At 34.9% G+C, this 21,601-nt stretch overlaps 1 protein-coding gene across 1 annotated transcript in view; it reads right to left on the reverse strand.

Moving 5' to 3' along the window:
- Positions 1-586: 586 nt before the first annotated feature.
- Positions 587-21,601, reverse strand: part of SSPN (sarcospan) — a 45,168-nt gene continuing 24,153 nt past the window's right edge. Inside the window, exons 2-3 of the mRNA XM_052001107.1 lie at positions 11,657-11,743; positions 587-3,160 (exon numbers count right to left, since the gene is read on the reverse strand). Of these exons, the coding sequence (XP_051857067.1) occupies positions 2,795-3,160; positions 11,657-11,743 (453 nt within the window). The 3' untranslated portion in view covers positions 587-2,794. The remainder of the gene's footprint in view (positions 3,161-11,656; positions 11,744-21,601) is intronic.

Genomic DNA, 21,601 nt, shown 5'->3' on the forward strand with positions numbered 1-21,601 from the left:
CTGAGAAATACATTGACTCATCTATTATGCCTGTATCAATAAATTGTATAGCTTGGATTATTTCCTCAGTTTTCAATAAGAGTTGGAAGGAAGCCATTTAGATATTCCATTTAGGAAGGGACTATCTTGGGGAGTCTTGGTTCATGACTCTGTCTTATTCAAAATTTTCAAACATAGCGCTGTTGGATTTGATGTGTTGTGAAAGTGATTCTTTCTTCAAAATTGAGATTGAAATATTTGGTCTTTGGAGTTTCTGCAGATCTTGAGGGTGTGACAATCAAATAATACTATTCTTATGCTTCAGTTTTCTCTTTTGCAAAAAATAGACAATAATAATTTCCCCTTTCCTCTCAAGATTGTTGTGAAGGAAACATTTTCAAGCATAAAGTGTTTTCCAAAGCATGAAATGTGAGTCATTTTTTCAGCTAATTGTGAGGATTCTTGGTATCGTGTAGATAATTTTAGTTATCAAATTTCTATCTTTAGAGGACTTTTCCCCTTGTTCCCCTTGTTTCTGATTTCTCTCTCTCTCTCTCTCTCTCTCTCTCTCTCTCTCTCTCTCTCTCTCTCTCTCTCTCTCTCTCTCTCTCTCTCTCTCTCTCTCTCTTTCTTTCATTTTCCTTCTACTCCAACCCTTCCCTATTACTTTTGCATCTCACCTCTATCTATACAATGTCAAAATGTCTGGATGAAAAGTTTTTAAAAAGTTGTGTTATCAGTTACAATAATCTAAATATTTGCACACATCTGGAAGATTGAAGAAAGTCTTATTTCATCCAGACATTTGGCATTACATAGAAAGACACTTCATTTTCACAATCATATCAAAATTATTTATTGGTCTTCCAAGTCACAAAAGATCTTGTGGGAGTTTTGCCATTTTGTAGCTAGCTAAGAAACAGGAAAACAGGAGAAGTATGTGGAGATTACTAAAGGGAAAACTTGTATATGTGCTTTCATGCTGACAAACATAAGTATATGTGAGGAATGTTCTTGTATATTTATACCTTCAAACTCCCCATCTTTATTGCCTTCCTGAAAATGATGACATTATAGTAGTGAATGGAATCTAATTTTAAAAAGAGGTTTTTGTTCATGGAACTTACAGATTATTAATACTACTTTGCACATAGTAGGTACTAAGTAGATGCTCATTGGATGAATGAATGCCATTATGCTATACTGATAGTGTAGAAGGTCATAGAAACGTAAATGAAATTATCATTAATATTAGTGGGCTTTAGTAAGGACTTTAAAATAATGCCCAGATTCTTAAAAGTGACTGAATATATAGGATCTACCAGAAAATTTTTAGTGTAGTTTTAAGTACTAAGCCTGCTAAAGTTAAGCTTAAAACTGAAGTAAGACTTTGGAGATACCCAGTGCATGGATAATAGAATTACATATTTGATAAACATATTGGCTTTCTGATTCTTCCAGAAAATAATTACAAAGATAGTTTTCAAATGTAGTGGTAATATTAATGTTTTTCATTGTAATTCCTTTCTATTTGTGGGTGTATACGTATATATATATTAAATCCAAGTTATTTATAAATCTCCTTCCCTTGTAAAGCTTAGCTCTCAGGAAAAATAGCTTTTTTTGGCTTTTGTTTATGAATACAGTTCACAGGAACACTAATAATGTCGTGGTAATTGAACCCAGGGTTAATTAAGTAGACTTCTAAACATAATTACAAGTGGCAATTAAAAAAAAAAAGTTGTAACTGTTTTATGCAATGGATGGCAAATGTAATTATTAAAAATAACTTCTAGTTTGTTAAAAAAAATAGTCCTATTTGTCTCCTTTCAGTTTCTCAGGAGCTAGTCATCAGTAGACACCTTTAAATAAACACACGCCTCCTTCAGATTCAATTCATGGTAATTCAATTCACCAAACATTTGTGGTCACCAGTGCTATGTGGCAAATATTTATACTGGTAAGGCTTTTGTCTTCCAGTTTCTTAGGATTACTTCAGTGGTTTATCCAGGTCTCCTATTTCTGGTCTCCCTTCTGAAGCCTGGCTTTGAGTCTGTATCACTGTTGGACTACAGGAGATAAAAATGAAATTAATGTATCTGTAGGGAACAATATAACTTGCTCAAGCAGCTCTTGGCCCTTGGGAAGCCATAAAAGAAAGCACTCCTAAGGGTGCATGTTGAGGGTGTTTCTGGAATTCAGAGTCTCTTTGAATTGCTTTAATTTTGAGCTTTAGAATATCAATTTTTATTGTTGATCAGTCTTTTCAGTTGTGTCTGATTCCTTGTGACCCCATTTGGGATTTTCCTGGCAAAGACACTGGATTTGTTTGCCATTTTTTTCTCCAGCTCATTTTACAAATGAGGAACTGAGACAAACAGGGTTAAGTGACTTGTGCAGGGCCACACAGCTAGGACATGTCTGAGGTCAGATTTGAACTCAGCAAGACGAATTTTCCTGATTTCATGCCCGACACTATCCACTATGCCATCTAGCTGCCCAAGGGACTATATTCAGATTTCAGTTATGCTATTATCCTTCCCCATTGTAGATAATCATAAATTGGTTTTATTGGAATATCTGTTGAACTATCCTTTTACAGTCCTATAGTTTTCTAGATTTTTTTTCCTACCAAAATTTTCTGCAATAGAAATAGTATTGCTGAGATATATAAAAATATATTCATTAAGAACCTATGCACATTAGTAAGTGCTAAAAAAATTGTTGCTGTTGCTGTTTTTAATTCTTAGGTCTTCGAGTTTCCTCGGAATATTCGTGGGCTATTCTTTCCCCCTCCCCAACCTTAATGAAAAAATTAGACTTTCTGCTGGGGGCCTTCAGAAGTAGTCAGGGAGCACAAGCGGACGCCCACGTAAAAGACTTGGTATCTGTGTTTCCACATCATGAAACATGCCAGCAAGCACACTATGGCACAGAGCAAGTTGAGAACCATCTGGATGAGGAGGAAGAGTTTGAAAGTGCTGGTGATGCTGGTGCAGTCACTGACATCCTGGTAAACAAAGGCCCTGCTGAGCGGATCCGATGTGGGCATTTTGCACTGGCAGGAATCGAGAGTGTTTTTGCAGATCAGCTGCGTGAGCTGGGAGTAGTGATGTGCGGCAAAAGCCACTGCCAAGACGCAGACAATCAGGCTCAGGGCACTCAGCAGAAAGTAGAACAGCTGCGAGAAAGAAAGAGGGAAAGATTTTCAGCTATGAAGAATAATTCATCCTAGACAAAGCATGACCCCCATTCTCTCCTCTCAGAAGTTTTAAGGGTAGAAATTAAATTTCCTCATCTATAAAAATGAAGGAGTTAGATTTGTTGGCTATAATGTTTGTTATTTAGCCTTTTACATTTATGTCCAACTCTGTGTGATCCCATTTTGGGAGGTTTTCTTGGCGAAGAACTGGAGTGATTTGCCATATCCTTCTCCAACTCAATTTATAGATAAGTGACTTGTCCAGAATCACACAACTAGTAAGTGTCTAAGATCAGATCTGAACTCGCTAACTGTCATTAACTAGCTGGCTATTCTAAAGTCCTATTCTACCTCTAAAATCTCTGAAGTCATGATATTCAGTATATAACAATGCTTCAAAAAAAAAAAAAGCTAAGAATAGATCTAATAAAATAACATTGGTAAAGTCTTTTGCAGTTCTTAAAGTGCCATATAAATGCTAATTAGTATCATCTGTGACCTGGAGAACATCTATATTTGCTCAACAGAGACTGGTGTGTTTCATGAATAATGTTAATTTATGACAGAACTGTTTACCTGTGAATGATGCAGGTTCTGTGATGGGCAAACATCACACAAGCTGGCCACCCTGAATGGCAGATATTGTCTCTTTTGGGGCTAATAGCGTCCTTTCACCCTTAGAACCCCAGATATTAAGACTAAAACAAACGGTTTCTGCAAGTCTAACAGAACTTCAGCCAAAAGTCATAGTAAGTGCATACCCTTTGATCCAGCAGTGTTACTTCTGGGCTTATATCCCAAAGAAATACTAAAGAAGGGAAAGGGACCTGCATGTGCCAAAATGTTTGTGGCAGCCCTGTTTGTAGTGGCTAGAAACTGGAAATTGAATGGATGCCCATCAATTGGAGAATGGCTGAATAAATTGTGGTATATGAATGTTATGGAATATTATTGTTCTATAAGAAATGACCAACAGGATGAATACAGAGAGGCTTAGTGAGACTTACATGAACTGATGCTAAGTGAAATGAGCAGGACCAGGAGATCATTATATACCTCAACAACAATATTGTATGAGGATGTATTCTGATGGAAGTGGATATCTTTGACAAAGAGACCTAACTGAGTTTCAATTGATAAATGATGGACAGAAGCAGCTACACTCAAAGAAAGAACACTGGGAAAGGAATGTGGACTATTTGCATTTTTGTTTTTCTTCCCGGGTTATTTTTACCTTCTGAATCCAATTCTCCCTATGCAACAAGAGAGTTGTTCGGTTCTGCAAACATATATTGTATCTAGGATATACTGCAACATATCTAACATATATAGGACTGCTTGCCATCTAGGGGAGGGGGTGGAGGGAGGGAGGGGAAAAATCGGAACAGAAGCGAGTGCAAGGGATAATGTTGTAAAAAAAAAATTACCCTGGCATGGGTTCTGCCAAAAGTCATAGTAAGCCACTAGCTTCTTGTCAGGGGAACTAGGCTTGGTTTAGTACATGGTTCTAGCAGACAGGCTTATTTTATGTTTGCTCCAGCACCTAGTGGACTTCATCCCAATAGAGTTCCCAATTCTGGAAGTATAAAAGATCAATGAGCGAGTGTTCTGAAACCACTAAAAATTTGAAAACCATGAGCCTGGAGAGAGGAACATTGCCTTGAAATTGGAACAAAACAGAACAATTTGACTCCAACCTTAGTTTTGGCCCTAGAGAATTATGGAACTTTAAGGGGAAGCAGCAGCAATCATGGACACCCTTGAAGCTTTATTTTTCTCTTCTGCAAAAAAAGAATGGAGTGAGGTTTGAACTATCTAACTTCTAGTGTCTAGTTTACATCAAGACCTTATCATCTGAACCATTCCTTCACTTAGCCTGGGCCTAGCCTGTATATCATATCAAAAATTTTGACCAAAACCTCGACCAACTAGGTGTCCACAACAGTAAACAACATTTTAAATGGTTTTTGTGGGCTAGACTCATTTACTTCTCCCACCTCCCTAATATCTAAATAAGTGATCTATCTTAGATCAGGAAACAAACTGAAGTATAAGTGCCGTGGAGATAGAGCATAATTTCCAGTTCCTTTTTAGATGACCCTGATAGATTTGTATTATCTTCTGTACTAGTTAATATTATCCCATCAGCTAATCAGGTTGCAGACTGGAGTATGTAGTTTTGGGGGGGGTTTAAGGGTGGAGAGAATGGAGGGCCTGATATTTTCAGATTTTAGTTTGGTGGTCTTGGTGGGGATGAAAAACAGAGGAGTCACTGTATTCATCTGAGGCCTAAAATATTTGAAGGCATTTTAATGAACACAGAGTCACCATCTCTATCAATTAATTTTCAAAACATTTTGAGGGTGTAGTCTACCCACAGCCCATAAAACAGACTGCTAAATATTCCTTTTATTTCTTCAAGATGTAACAAAGATTATTTATACAATGGAGTTCTTAGAGAGAAATACAAAGTGGTTGATGCTAACTAAAGGTGGTAAAAGGCAAACTAATACTTTTATGATATCAAGTTGAAAACATCAGGTTGCTCTAACCCCATGAATTCTTGACACCAAAAATACAAATAATATTTTCTACATATGGGTAGGAATATTGCCCATTTGCTTCTCTGTAAAACCATGAGTGTTGATGGAAGTAGTAATAATTAAAATTCAGATCAGATAATCAACTTCTCATCTTGTCCTCATAAATTTCCTGGTGGAGTAAAAAGAATCATAGATAGAACTGGTAAGATGGGGAGACTGACCACCATCCCCACAGTAGCCTACAGCTACTTCCCAATGGAGTTAGAGATAAGATATCTCTTACCTGGCCTGGAGACCCTTTACTAATTCACGATTGCTAGCATCAGAGATGTGAGAGCTATATTCCAGTGGTTAAATGATGACTCTACAACAGTAAATTCAGCTTTAGCTTTTTCCCAGTCACCATGTCCCTCAGCCCTACCTTCCACTTCACCCTATCAGTTTACACTATCATAATACAGTGGAAATAAATCATTAAATTTAGATTCAGAGGCTCTGGTTTCAAATGTCACATATTGTCACTGTGCCTGTGATGTCGGTCCAGTTATTGTATTTTTCAAGTCCTCAGTTTTCTCATCTATAATGAAAGGATTAGAAAAGACAATCTCTAGGTCTCCAGTCTAAATCCATGATCCATATGGCCCTTCTACATTTTTTCCATCTTATTCTCACCAAAGCCTACCTTTCTCCTCAGGAACATGTCTCTTGGAACCTGTTCCAAGTCTAGCTGTTCCTTCTTTCACATGGATTAACATGAAAGATTGGAAAAAGTAGCTCATATCCTCCTTGATTCCCATTTCACTTTCAGATCCTCCTTCATCCATTAGTATTCAGGAACTGCTACTCTTCCTTTAAAGGTCATTGCATAATCCAATATATCCTTGCTGTCTGGATCACCCTTCTAATTCCCAATTAGTTCTGTAACTGGCTCATGTTTTTCTTCTGACTTCAACGACCATTCCTTTCAAACCTCCTGGACTTTGGGTTCCTCAGCTTTCTCAGTCCCTTTAACCTCTATTTCCAATCTATCTCAATCACATGCACAAGAGTGACATTTTAAGTCTATTAAATTTGCTTGCATTTGCTCAGGTGCCAGAATTCCTAGGTATGTCTGGCCATAACTCTCTCTCCCCAACCATTTTCATTTTCAACATTTGCTTGCAGCTTAAAAAGCAAGAATTATGCCTTCCCCCACTCCCCTGTCTTAGGTATGACATCTCTTAAAACAATCTGGACCATATCCTGCAGCAATTTATAATCATAATTATATAACCCTGGTGCCCAAATCTGCAAATAATTCAGAGTTTTTACACATTTTCTTACAATCATCCCAATATACATCTGGGGTAGGAAGGAAACAAGCATGGTGTCCTTTTTTAATAAAATTTTAACTCAGAGAGGTTAAGATTAAGATCACACAGTGTGTAGAAATAGCATCTGGTTCTCAACATCATTACTCTACCCTCCGACCCACATTGTCTTTGTTTTGTTCAAATGTTTATGATACGTGATATTTCATTTGGAGAAGTGATGTGAAATAAAGTGGTTACATAAAACCACTGATTGCTTAATTTGTAGTAAATTTCCTCAATGTGCAATGTGCTATAAAATCCTTCAAAACTAATTTATTTATGTCCATGCATGTCACATATATCGAATCTGATTCTTATACATAATAATTTGCATGCATGTAGGAACCACAAAATCAAGTTTTTAAAATAAAATTATTTAGTCGACCAAAAGAAGCTTGTGGCCTGCATTCCTTAGTGTTACAACATTTCTCTTTCAGCTTTTTAACTTCTCTGACAGCAACAAGCTTTTGGGTTAGAATCTGCAATTTTAAACCAAACCACTTATTTTTACCTACGCAACGCAAAGTAAACTATCAATAAAAGTGTTTGCAATGACCTTGGCAAGCCAGGAAAATATATCTTGATAAAATCCAAACTTAGGACATATTTGTCTTGCATCTGTTAGGAAACATCAATCTTTCAATTCACATGTCATCTGGGTGAGGGTAGCAGGGATGGAGAGGGAAGAAGAATAAGCTTATTGGAGAAATGGAGAATAGTGTCCCTCCCTCCCTCTTCCCTCTCCCCCTCCCCCCGTGGCCATAAAGGAATAGTAGAATGTACATCTCTGTTTAGAAGCCACAGCTCCCCCTGAATTTAATTAGATCCTGACTGCAGTTTTACAATGAGGGTGACTTCAGTATAAGGGTGGTCCTATTTAAATTTAATTACCTTCCCCTCTGACTGGGAGAGTAAAGGGACTTCCTCTAAAGCAAAGCTAAGGATTTAGGCTCAGCCAGGGCAGAGCTACCAAAATCTCTCCCCAAGTGGGCACAAGGTAATTTGCTCATAAATACCCTCCCGAGGAATTTGCCAGGAATGTGTCTGCAAGCCACATGAAAATGGATGCATTTCTTAAAACCAAGGCGGGAGCCCAGAGAGAATAAGGTCTGGAAGCCCAAGGCGGGTCTGACATCAGGCAACAAATCCCGTGACAGCCCCAGAGACAGTCTGGCAAAGGGTAAACCTGGCCGCCGCGTGGAAAAGCTGCCAAGGAGTCAAAATCTGCCTCCTGCAAAGACTTTTTCCCTCAAAATCTGAGAGAAAGAGGGAGGCCTAAGAACAATCACAAAAACAAATGAAGGTGAGTGGAATGAGGAGAGAAAAGTGTTACGTTCCAATTCCATAAGCAGTCCCCAACCCCAAAGAATGACTATTTAGAATGGAAGGGAAGAAAATATCGGAACTATTCAAGACCATTCTGCTCTGCTTGTGACATTACAAAAGTCAGATATCACGGGGGCGAGGGAGAGGAAGAGGAAGGTGCTCTCTGTTACCTACAGCTTCTCTACTAGAGTGCAGGCAAAAAAAAAAAAAAAATCAGCAGGGATTTGCTGGAATTCTTCAAATTCAGGAGTTTCCTCTACTTTATTTGAAGCCTAAAACTAATACAGTGTGCACTTTAGTCAACTGGCAAGGAGTGTCCCTAAAAGTCACATTGAGCAGTGGAGAAATGCAGTCTCAGTATTAGTCAACACCTATCACAAGTGAAGAATGTTAGCTAATGAATTCTTTCTAGTGTGGAATTCTCCACCTGGCTGACACTCGAGAACATTCCCTGCTTCCCCTCACTTCTTACTTCAAATACTGCACAAATCTAAGAGCGGTTTTTCAAGGCTCTTGCTAGTGTCTCTACCCTTTCCTAGAGGCGGGGTGAGAACATCTAAAGGCCACGGTGGAAATAGCCTATCATGTGCACCTTAGTGAAGTGGGCACCTGTAACTTGACGAGCTCACCTATTGAGTTGAACGCTGGTTTCCTGCACAAGGCTTTTTGTAAAATTGAATTCAGCCCATTTCAATAAGCTACTTTGATGTGGTGGTTCTCAAACTTTTCCATAGTAATAGAACCCTTCATTTAAACAAAATTTGGGCATAAACTTTGTAAGCCAAATCCTCTGAGATGATTATTTTATTGTTATAAAAATATTATAGTTATATTATTGTTAAATTATAAAATTTTATTATATTATAAATTATATCATTAAAATTATTATATTATAAAATATTATAAAAATAACATAAGGATCATTTAAAACAACAATAACAACATGGTTTCTTGGAGAACATTTTGAGAAACACTGCTCTGGTACATCTCATCTAAGCATCTGTGTCAACTTTTATGGTGAATCATCAGGGACCAGGGGCAGCTAGGTGACACAGAGGGCCAGGCTAGGATTTAGGAAGATTCCTTTTCCTGAGTTCAAATCCAGCCTCAGACACTTACTAGCTACATCACTTAACTATGTTTACCTCAGTTTCCTCATCTGTAAAATGAACTAGAGAAGGAAATTACAAACCACTCCATTATGTCTGCCAAGTAAACCTCAAATGGGGTCATAGAGAGCTGGGCAGGATTGAAAAACAAGTAAGCAAAACACAAAAACAAAAACTGAAAATAAGGACCAAAGTCCTCTGCTACACCACAGTCTGTAATGAAAAGATTACCAGAATGAGAGTCAAAAGAATGGGTTTGAAACCTGGCTTGTGATTTTGGGTAAGTTATTTAGCCTTGATATGCTTCCATTTCCTCATCTGGACAATGAAGGAGTTGATCTCGATGATGTTTAAGGTATAGGCTATTATTAAATCTCTATGCTGGGTTCCCACTCTTCAAGAGCCATGGATCATGGCATAAACCATAGAATCATGATATTTTTAGCATTTTAGATATCTCTGGCTATCTGGTAAAGTCTGTGGATTCCTTCTTAATACAGAATTTTTAAATGATTGAGGAAATACTAAATTTAAGTTAAAGGGTAGTGAAAATAAAGATGAGATTTTTGCCCCACCCAAATTTAGAGATCACTTGCAAATCTATCAACACTCTAAATTAAAGACCCTTTAAAGATCTTTAGACCTGTAGAGGGGAAGCAAAATTTAAAAAATCTAGGGATGACAATCCATTGTCTTTCATCTTACTTGATCAACTGGAATCTGTTTAAATATATATTAGTACATTTTGTTTTACCAAATTCTGACATTTTTAAGTTAGGCATTTATTATATTTTCTTGATTTAAAAAATACACTGTGTATTTTATATCTGTTTTTCTTAGAGCAGAAGAAGGAACAATATGAGAGGAGAAAAAAATCAATAGTACAAAAAACCTTTTTGTTCTCTGCTGCTAAAAGAGTGCAGGAAATGTAGGGATTTGGTTTTTTCTTACTTTGAATGCTGTGTATCTGTCCCCTTGAGCCCTTTAAAAGGGTGTGTCTACATCACCCTTTGGAACAGATTCTACTATGCAATGGAAATGCCATGGACTTGATTCTGTTCCAATCAAATACACTGTCCATAGCAGAGGAAAAATATACTCAGCTGATGAAAACACATCTGGCTGCCAAATACTGCCTATTCCTCCCCTCATCCTCTTTTGGAATAAGCTACAATAGAAGTACCCAATATACCTTTTTTTATCTCTGAGCCCTGTCAAAAGAAAAGATTTACATAATTTTTCCACTTAATTATTCTATTGAAAGGTATATTTTGTATATGTAAATATAATATGGAATTATATAATATATAATATTTATATAATTCTTCCATTTAATAATTCTATGGAAAGGTATATTTTGTATATGTAAACATAATATGGAATTATATAATATATATAATAGAAGATTTATATAATTCTTCCATTTAGTAATTGTGTGGAAAGGTATATATATGGAAATATGTAATATATATTATGCTATATATTACATATGCAATATATAATATAATAAAAACATAATACATATAATATATAATGTATGTGTGCACACATACATATATGTGTATGTGTTTGCTCAACCCAGTCTTGTTGGAACAGTATTATAAAACTGAATTTCCCAGCGTCTTCTCTTTTCTTATTGGTATATTTTGTTTTACCATGTATCGTTTCCAAATATATCTTTCCTCATATCCAGTAAGCTCTCCTTTGTCACAAAGAACTTAAAAAAAAGCACTTCCACAAAGCTAGACAACACATTAACCGTATCTGACAATGTGAACAATATCCCACACCCATAGCTCACTTCTGGGAAGAAATAGGAAGACACATCAGCAACTTTTTTAGTGAGACCAATTATTTTATGTCCACCTAATTGCTGGAAATTATTAATAATTTTTCATCAAGTCTGAGACTTAACTGTTTTTTGTTTGTTTGTTAGCAGTTTTTGCTTTGTGTATATATATTGATTAATTGACTGGATAGCTTGACTTAATCTGGATCTAAATGTAACTGTATTCTCCCAAAGCTTTTCTTTAGCTGGCTGACTACTGGAAAATGCATTTTGTGGCAGATCTTTTATGCATAGGAAGCCACTCATGTGCTTCCTTCTGAGCAATGCTATAAGAGGAAAAAATAACTGTAACTTACCTTCATAGCAAACTGGATGCATGTCCGTTCGTCAACTTGATACGAGACACAGAGCATAAACAACCCAAGATAGGATACCACACAAACCTGTAAAGAAGTAAAGAGCGCTGTCAAGATAAGTCATGTATCCCCGTGACATGTGCTTTGGTATTTTTCACTAGCAACATCTTTATAATTGAACTTTTTGCCCCATTTAGTGGTCTGTACCTCTGCTTTTTCTTTAGCTTGACTTGGGAAAAACTGTTTTAGAAACAAAGTAAAATTACTTTTAGGGAAAGGAAGTTGTACTGGGCTTGGAGTTAGTAATTTCTGGATTATGAAGCAAATCATTAATTAGCTGTATGGTCCTGGGAAAATTCCTTAACCCTTCTATTCCTCAGTTTCCTTATTTATAAGTGAGGGGACACAATGTTATTTGAGGTCCTGTTCAGCTCTAAATACACAATCCTATGATATGTAAATATTTATCAATTCTTTCTATTGCATTTTGGAGACATTTACAAAGAAAGTACAGATGTGAGGTTTTGGAAATCTTTAGAATCATATCTATTTTAATAATTGAATGCAGGACTTGAACCTAGAAATTCCTGGCTCTAAGGTCAACTTTTTTTTTCTACACCATACTTTTCTGTCCTCTACCCCATTAAAAAGCATTTATGAAAACTCATTTTATAATAGAAAAAAATAAACAACAGAACTGACTTCTCTGACAATTGTACTATTATGAAAGATTCTGAATGGGTTATCTACAGTTATCTAGCTAGTCATTCAGCATTTCAGTTAATAATACCCAGAATTCCTTATCCCTGGAAGTATTCAACAGTTCTGTTAAAAAGCTTCCTAAAGTACAAACAAATGAGATATTTTTAAGGGAATGAAAATTTCCCTTTCTTTCCATTTATTACATTATTTGTAGAGTGCTCTAACCTTTCACATGATCAGCTCCAAAAAGTGTGCCTTGAGCTTTATACTAGTTCATGAATCCAAATGCCAAATGTTCTCTATATCTCAAGATCTTTCCAGGATTTTGCAGCATTAGTCTCGGCTGCATGTCTTACCAGCAATAGATAAAATTTCCTGTGGAGAGGTCTGTCTACATTAAAACATGTGGCAATGGAATTGATCAGAAAGCTCTAACTGACTGAAAAATCTACAAGGTGATGTCACCCAAGTTATTTATGTTAATAATGAACCAAGGTATGACTGACATTTACAAGTCTTTCATAGATTTTTAGTGAATATTTTAGGGCTAAATCTGATGAATTCTAATGATTTCTAGGCAAGATAACATTGGAAGATAATTACTTATTTGTTTGTTTCACTGCTACTTAAGAGAGCTTCTAAGGATGATGAAAGACCCTCAATAATGTCATATAAAGGTTGGTTGAAAGAATGAGAGATCCTTATATTGGATGAGAGAAACTTGGAAGGGACAAGTTAACTAGCCATCTTCAAATAATTGAAAGGTTGTTTTTTATATATGATAACAATTTGGCTTGTTCTCTTTGACTCTTAAGGACATGACTAGGAAGAGTGGAGGACATTGGAAAGAGGAAAATTTTGACCTGGTAGAAGAGAAAAAAGCATATGAATTGTTAGAGCTATACAAATTGCTATTTTGGGAAATAGTTGGTACCCCTTTACTAAAAGTCTTCAAGCAAAATTATTGGCCATTTTTAACCTTCAGTATGTTGAAAGTAGATTTCAGACATGAGTTAAACTCAATGCCTTCTAAGGCACCATCCAAATGTAATATTCTATCAGTCTGTGGCATTTTAAAGGTACTTATTAGAAGTGGCTATGTTCCTAATGAAAATTTGGATATTATTTCCTTGGCCTTGAAGTATCATTCTTTCCCATAAAATACCTTTCTGCAGCCCAGAATTTTCATGCTGACATTGCCAAAAAAATTAGAAACTTTATTTTGCCTTTGCCAGTCCATATTTTAATAATCAGTATAATTGGCAGCACCTTATAAATCTGATTTTGTACCTCTACTTGAACAAATCTTTCTATTGCATAATCCTCTGTAGCTTTATTAATAACTGATTTTCTTATCACTAGAAAGAAACTTTATGTGAACATATCTTTGCTTTCTACAATATTCCAAAGAAACTTCATTTGAAACTTCTAGCGTGGATCAAATTTTATCAAATGATGTTGCATTTTATACTGATTACCTTTTAAAGTCAGTGTTTAATTCAGAAATCACATAGAATGAAAATTACCCCTTGAGAAATCAGTTTGTAGAGACCAGGGACTCCTTAAAAGAAATAATTCTATATCAGAGAGCAGACAGATTTGAAAATAATTGAATGTAAATTTCATTTTCATGTAAACTATTGGTAAACAAAAATGAAACTAGGACTTCTAAAAAAAAGAAGAAAGCAAAATTAGTTAAAGACTTACTTGGCAGGAACACTGGTGATGAAAGGACTTCACACCTAAGTGTGATGATATTAGAGAGTGATCACACTCCCGCTAACCCATGTTTCATCTGTTTTTCTGCATCACCAAGAGTTAAGAGAAGAAATAAGGAAGTCAAAGAGAGGACAAATAGCTAATCAATGCCGGGAAGGCTAAGTTAGACCACTCAATGATAAAAAAAAAAAGTAGATTGGAGTCAATTAAAGATTAAGGTCAACCAGTCACTCCAAAGAGAATGAATAGATTGTAGAGGTAATGAAGAGGAGATTCTGGAATCACACTATATAGAGGAAGACTGAGAAAATCTTCTTCCATCTCATACTCATTCTGTAGCACATGCATGTGAGTGGAAAGACATTTTCTCTCTCTCTCTGTGTCTCTGTCTCTCTCTGTTTCTCTTCCCTCTTTCTCTGACTCCCTATCTCTCTCTCTCCTTTTCTCTTTCTTCCCTTTCTCTCCCTCTTTCCTTCTTCTTCCTTCTCTCCCTTCCCCCCTCTCTCTCCTTCTCCTCTCTCTCTGTCTTCTCCCCATCTCTATTTCTCTCATTCTCCTCCCTCTCCCTCTCTCTCACACCTTCTCTCTCATAATTGAATTCACATAAATCAAATATATGCAAATATAGTATTATTGTAAAACACATATTGACTCACGCAAAAATTATAAACTTTTAGTAACTCTGCCCCCTCAGATTCATTCTAGAATGATGATAGTTTATCACCAGGAAACTCATCATCATGAAGTCTGCTTAAGATTTGCTTCATCAATACCCTCAGTTGTTTCTGTTTCTCTAATTTGAAGACTGGAGGGTGGCCCAGAAAATCTCCTTTTAAAGAGGGCTCAATTTCATCTCATCTTCATTTTGCTCCTGTACTAGGTATCCTCTGACACTTCCTATATATCTTTTGGACTTCTTTCTGTGTCTTCCATTAAATTGTAAGCTTCTTGAGGAAAGGAACTGTCTTTCTTTTTTCTTATTTGTACATTCAGCTTTTAATACAGTACCTGATACATAGTAGGGACTTAATAAATCTTTATTGTATGCTATTATTCATTCATTCAACATTTATTATGTTTCTACTGGGCTTCTATGAAGCACTGTATTCAGAACTCAGTGAGATCAAATGATAATTAAAACTTAATTCTGCCTTTTTGGAGCTCACACTGTACTAGAAATGCACACAAATATACAAAGTGGGGTGGAGTTTGATTAGTGAATACCAGAAGTGGTTGGGGAGTTCAGGAAAAGTGATATGGAAGAAACATTTCATCTGACTAAGATTTTAAGGAAACAGATAAGTCAGGCAGGGTGAGTAGACAGGATATCATAAGCAAATGTTTGGAGGTGGAAGAGAACAGGACAATCTTGTGGAGTGGTGAATTTGGCAGAATCCCAGGTGAAATGAGAGAGGTCTACAAAAGTAGACTAGAGTCAAATTAAAGAAGGTTAAAAGTATAATATAAGGAGTTTTGCCTTTATTTGGTTTGCTATCGAAAGCTATTCAAGGTTTTTGAGCAGAGGAGTAATTGATGCTATGAATAAAGATTACGAAGATAGGCTGGAGGGAAAGTGGAGAATAGGAGACTACAACAGCACTGGTGAGAGATAATTAGAAGTAAAATAAAATGTTTGTGAAGGTAATGGAAATTAGGGAAATAGTTCCAAAGACTGTAAGGCGATAGATAGCCCATGAATTAAATTGAGGAGAAGTGAGAAAAAAGATGAATATGAGATGTCTAGCATGAGGTGGTACCAATAATAAAAATAGGTTTTTGAAGGTTTTGAAGAGAAGATGATGAATTCAAATTGGTCTATTTTGAACTATCTCTCATAGAAGAACATTTAGGTGAGACTGTTGAGAAGGCAGAAGAAAGTGCTGGTCTGAAATTCAGGGAAGAGGTGTAGATTAGTGTTATATTTTAAAAGTTTGAGAGACAGTGTCTGGATAATCTTTTTATTAATAAAAGGGTGAGTGACACTCTCAAATGCCAATGACACTCACAAAATCATTCAGTGTTTATATGCTTTTGGAATGGTGGATGTTCCTAAGCATGGAAATCAACTCTGATGGGTTAACAAATAATAATTGAAAATAAATATTAAAATGAAAAGTGGGTTTATTTCAATGATGGCCTTGGGGTATATAACATCAATATTTTTTAATGTCTTTGATTAGATCTTAGCCTGGATAAGTCCTTGCCCAAGATTTCCCACACTAATTGAGGAAATAGAAAAGGAGAAAAAAAAAACCTTAGCTCTAATTCATTAATTATTAATTGATTTTTATATTAATATAACCATATATTATATTATTTTAATTAATTCTTAACTATTCATTATACTTCATTATATATTATATAAAATTATGCTTTGCATATTAAATTATATAATATAATGCATATTAAATTAATATATAAAATTAAATTAAGATTAACATTAAATTAATATGCTGTATATAAGTTAACATATAATATGTAATAATTATAATGAACAACTTAATATGTAGCATAATAATATAACATAAAATTTAATAATCAATTTTAATTAATCAACTAATTAAAATAGCGATTATATAATTGTTTGATATAAATATTAATGTATGACAAAATATTATATTATGCTATAACAATATTAATATATGAAAGAAAGTATTTTTTCTCATTAGGGATAAATATTAGAAGTCTTCTAACCATGTTTGCCTCAGTTTACTTATCTGTAAAATAAGTTGTAGAAGGAAATGGAAAACTGGTATATTTGCCAAGAAAATTCCAAACGGGGGTAGCAGTGAACCAGATATGCCTGAAAATGACCAAATAACAACAGCAATATACATAGACATAGGGGTTAATGAACAAATTAATGTAGAAATTGGGAAAGGATGGAATTAGGATACATGGAGGGATAAGTAATAGCAATAAAGAAGGTCAATTTTCCTTCCAAGACAAGAGAAAAATTTAAAAAGAAATTAGGTTCTTTAGTAGGTGAATTGAGGATACATTAGAATGCTTACCTCAGATATCCTCAATCCTTGTAGTAAAGTAGGCAGTAAGGTCAAATATTGAGAGAAGAGGGTTTAGAGTAGAGCTGGGGAAACCAGGAAGGGCTAGGAACTTTCATTGTGAAGAACCCAGTTGAAAATCAATAAAAGATGAAGAAAGACTTTGTTAGACAGCAGTTAGGGCTCAGATAAATTAAATTGCAACCATAGTAGGGAAGTCATCTTCAGCCTTGCTTTACGGCTCTCTCTGGCAACCTCTGTCAGGTTAGAAGTGAAAGCAAAAAGAACAGATAGACGGGGGCGCTCAAAATAAATCCAACTGAAAGTGCTGAGTGAAGAGAGGAGACGGTCTAAAATGGCAACCAATCATGAAATAACTAAGTACGGGGTCTATGCTGAGAGTAAGAAGGCAAATGAAGCCTCACTATGGTACTATATTGAAATGAGCTCTCACTTCTCTGGTTCCAGCTGAAATATTTAGAAGTTAAGTGACTCTTTCAATGAAGACAAAGCGCAAATGGAATTGGAATGAAGACATGAAGTGGGTAGAAGAGCATATTCTTTGTGGCTAAAGGAGAGAATTTTAGGGATTGATATTTTGAAGATGGAGATATTCAGAGTTCTAGCAAATAGTTAAGTGCTTAATAAATCCTTGCTTATTGACTAGCTGGCTAAAAGAGTACAACTGAATGGTACTAGACTTGAGAGCATAACGGTTAACAAGATGCTAGATGGGTCATTGAGGCAGATGTTGAAATTACCAGGAATTATATTAGAAGATTAAGATTAAGTGGAAAGAATTAATAGTCCTGTACTTTGGTTATTAAGGAATTGAAGGACTGGCATGGAGAGCTGAAGGAAGAACAATGGAAAGAAGAGGGGTATAGGCAGATAATGAGGGATTTTGAGAAAGAGAGAGACAGAGACAGAGAGACAGAGACAAGACAGAGATAGACAGACAGACACACACACACACACACACACACACACACACACACACACATACAGAGGTTGTCAAATGATAAAGGCGAAGTCATGATTTGGAAGAGTCCGTGGGGAAGCCTCTCCCTGTGAGTTGAGTGAGTGAAGAGCAGCCTTCTTCACGGGAGAGTTCAGAACCATTAATGATAGCACCAACAGGGGAAAGCTAGGTTTGATTTGATTTAGAGCCAGGAGGTAGAAGAAGCGTTTGTGGAAAAGGTCAAGGATATAGACAAGTTTTCTTACAATAGAATGGATATTCCTCAGGGCCTTTGGAAGCCATTGGTAAGGAGGGAAGACAAATAGAACTAACCAGAAAAGGTTTAAGGCTAAGCTATATAGGGACATGACTGAAACAATTGAATAACAACAAACTATAGCGACATTAGTGAAGATATTAATGTATCTGTTACCATAGGTAGTAATTATAGATAACAGAATTTATATATAATAATTGAACTACTTTTTATATTTTTATAATAACTCAAAGTATTATTCCTGGACATTTTGCTGAAATCTGGAGAGTAATTTTTGTAAAATTAGTATGTCATACTATAGCACTACTTTATTATTGACTTTTTATTGCTCTTAAGTGTAAGCAATTTTTGAATAGTATTTATATTATCACCAATTTGGAAATGGGAATGACTTTCTGACCACAGGGAGGAAACCAGATTTCAGATGCCAGACTAAGTGTCTCATTTCCCAAGCTGGCAAGACATAAGAGCGCCAGAAAGACATGGTCTTCTGACTTCCCAGGAGGGAAAGGAAAGAACTCATTCTAATCAGCAATGAGACCCGCCAAGCCCATCTCCATCGGCATTCCCAGAGTTTGGGTCAGTGCTCCTATTAGATATGGTGAGGTGAGGCCTCTGGAACCAGAATAAAGTAGTTATGCGGTGCTTTCAAGAAGTCATTTGTTTGACCAAAAGTAGGACCCGAGGGCAAACAGTTGGTGTCACAAAGCATGAAATTAAATAAGAAATATGTTGCATCAAGAAGCATAAAACTAAAAACATACACACACACACACACACACACACACACACACACACACAACTGAATTCATGCACTGACTAGAAATTCAGTTTACAAACAATGTCTGGTACTTTTATATAATAAAAGAGGTTATATATCATTTAAACCCCATACTAGCTGATAAACTTGATTAATGCTATATTAAATGTTACTGATGTGGAGATCATATCTAAAATGCATGTCCATGTATGACCAGAGACCACTTGCTTCTTAAAAAAATTTAAATCTTAATTTTATTTTTTAAAAAATTTTTACCTTTTTGTAATTAAATTTTTTATTTAAAAATTTTCCCCAATGATTTCTTCAAGCAAAGCTAGGAGAAAGAATGAAAATGAGAAAAAGATAGGTATACAATTTAAACAATTCATTCCTGTTCTATTTAAAAATATTGATCATGAAAAATAGCTAAAGAGAGAAAGAACACATCAATAGCTACTTTGTTATTATTAATGTAGAAGTATATGATCACCCAAGCTTCAGAAGGGAATAGAGTATGCAAAGAATTATATACTATTTTAAAAACTGATGGTTAACTTTAACACATACTGCTATACTAAAAAAAGAGGTCCTTATCCAATTACCCATAAAGGAATAGCATCATGTCAATCTTAACATGTTTGCTATAAATTAAACCCCAAGGAGGAAGTTGTCACTAAATGGAAGGATAATTCATAAATACTACTTGGAAAGTTAAATACAGAAATTGGTATGGTTGGTTTTATTTTATATCCAAAATACAAAAGAAATTTCATTCCATGACATATTTATTTATTTTGTATTACAGTGCTCATGAAAAGAATTGGAAAAAGATCATCATTAAAATGATTGATATTTATATATCAAAATCTGTTTTAAATTATGAAGAGGTAGAGAAAAACCTACGAAGAGTACAATAAAACCCTCCAAATTAAATCAATATATACTTTGATATTTGATGATTTCAATTCAATGAGGAATATACAAGAATGACAAGAAATGATAGGGGAGAATATGGGTCAAATATTAGAAAAGACATTGACCAATGACTTGTAGATTACACAGAAATGTCCAATTTCTACATAATGAACATTTTTAAAGAAAAAAATCAGTAGGTGCTAGACAAAAATGAAATGTACTATATTTTCCCACAAATGAAATAACTCATTACTAATTTAGGAATTATCCATGAATCAGTTGTGCACCACCAACTTGTGAGAGCAAAGATTAAAATTAGAATATTGTAGAAAGAATGAAAATTTTAAACAAGGACACAAAACTTAAATACTTCAATCCTAACCTATTCAAGCAAGGTAACAAAAGGAAGAAAAAAATTGTCATCAATTACAATAATATTATAAAGAATTTTAGATGATTTCAATCAATTGCCATAAAAAAGAGACCATAAAAAGATCCCCAAAAGCACCTTAGTCAGAAAAGATCTCATTTACTTGCCTTGGTTAGAGAGATTAAAGTCAAATATTTGTTTAGAATATACATTGTAAAAATCCTACAGAGAAGAATGATGGAAAATTATAAGCAATGTAACTACATAAAAAAGAAGCAGTGCTAAACAAAACTTATTTTAAGAAAGAGGCCCAACTAAGTAAAATCATTCTGAAGGCAATTAAAGAAGAAAATGATAGAACAATAAACAAAAGAAAAATGGAAAAGATATGCAAACATTAAAAATTTTTTTTTCATCATCAAGAAAAATAGATCCATACATAGAATCAAACACAATAGTCCCCGATTAATTAAGCAAAGATGGAGAAAGCAACTGGATTAGGTCAAGTGTATACAGAGAAGATCTATACTAAGGGTAACATTAGTAACAGAGCACTGAGGAATCAATTCCCATCATATCGAATGAAGAAAATGCCATGAAAAAATTTCAAACTATATTTATAGCCCAAAGGAAACCATCAACTCCTATAGACTTATAAATCTACTTTACTATGCATTTTAAAAATGAGAATTGTCTAAAATCACATTCAGGGATGAGGATATTTGTGGGGAACATGCAGACTTTCACAATATTTCATAGCAGATCATATCTTTATGGAAAATTGACTGAAAGGTAAAATATAAAATCTCACTGTGCTTATTGTCTATTGATTATTTTTAGAAAGCTCAGTAGAGCAATTTGCTGTCTTAAATGTTCTGTCTTTAAGTTAGGTATTTCCCACCAATAAATCAAAATCATTCAAAATTTCGGAAAGATTTAATAAAAATAAGAAGTACAATTCCCAAAGATATTCATGATGGAATAAACCCCATACAAAATTCAAGTCAAAGGAGAATTTTCTATGAATGATGAGATCCTACAGATGTACCTATTTGCAAATGACAAAGTGTTGATTGCATCAAGACCATAAACATTGAAAAACTTTCTGGAAGAGATTCATAATCATTCAAAAGACTTTTGTTCAAAAAACTTACTTTGGAAAAACCAATTGGACAAAAAAATTTCTTTTGGTCCAAATTATAATATATAATTTCAGGAAAGACTTATGAAAATTCATCA

This window comes from Antechinus flavipes, chromosome 5 (assembly GCF_016432865.1).
Source record: "Antechinus flavipes isolate AdamAnt ecotype Samford, QLD, Australia chromosome 5, AdamAnt_v2, whole genome shotgun sequence".
In the NCBI taxonomy this organism is placed as follows: domain Eukaryota; kingdom Metazoa; phylum Chordata; class Mammalia; order Dasyuromorphia; family Dasyuridae; genus Antechinus; species Antechinus flavipes.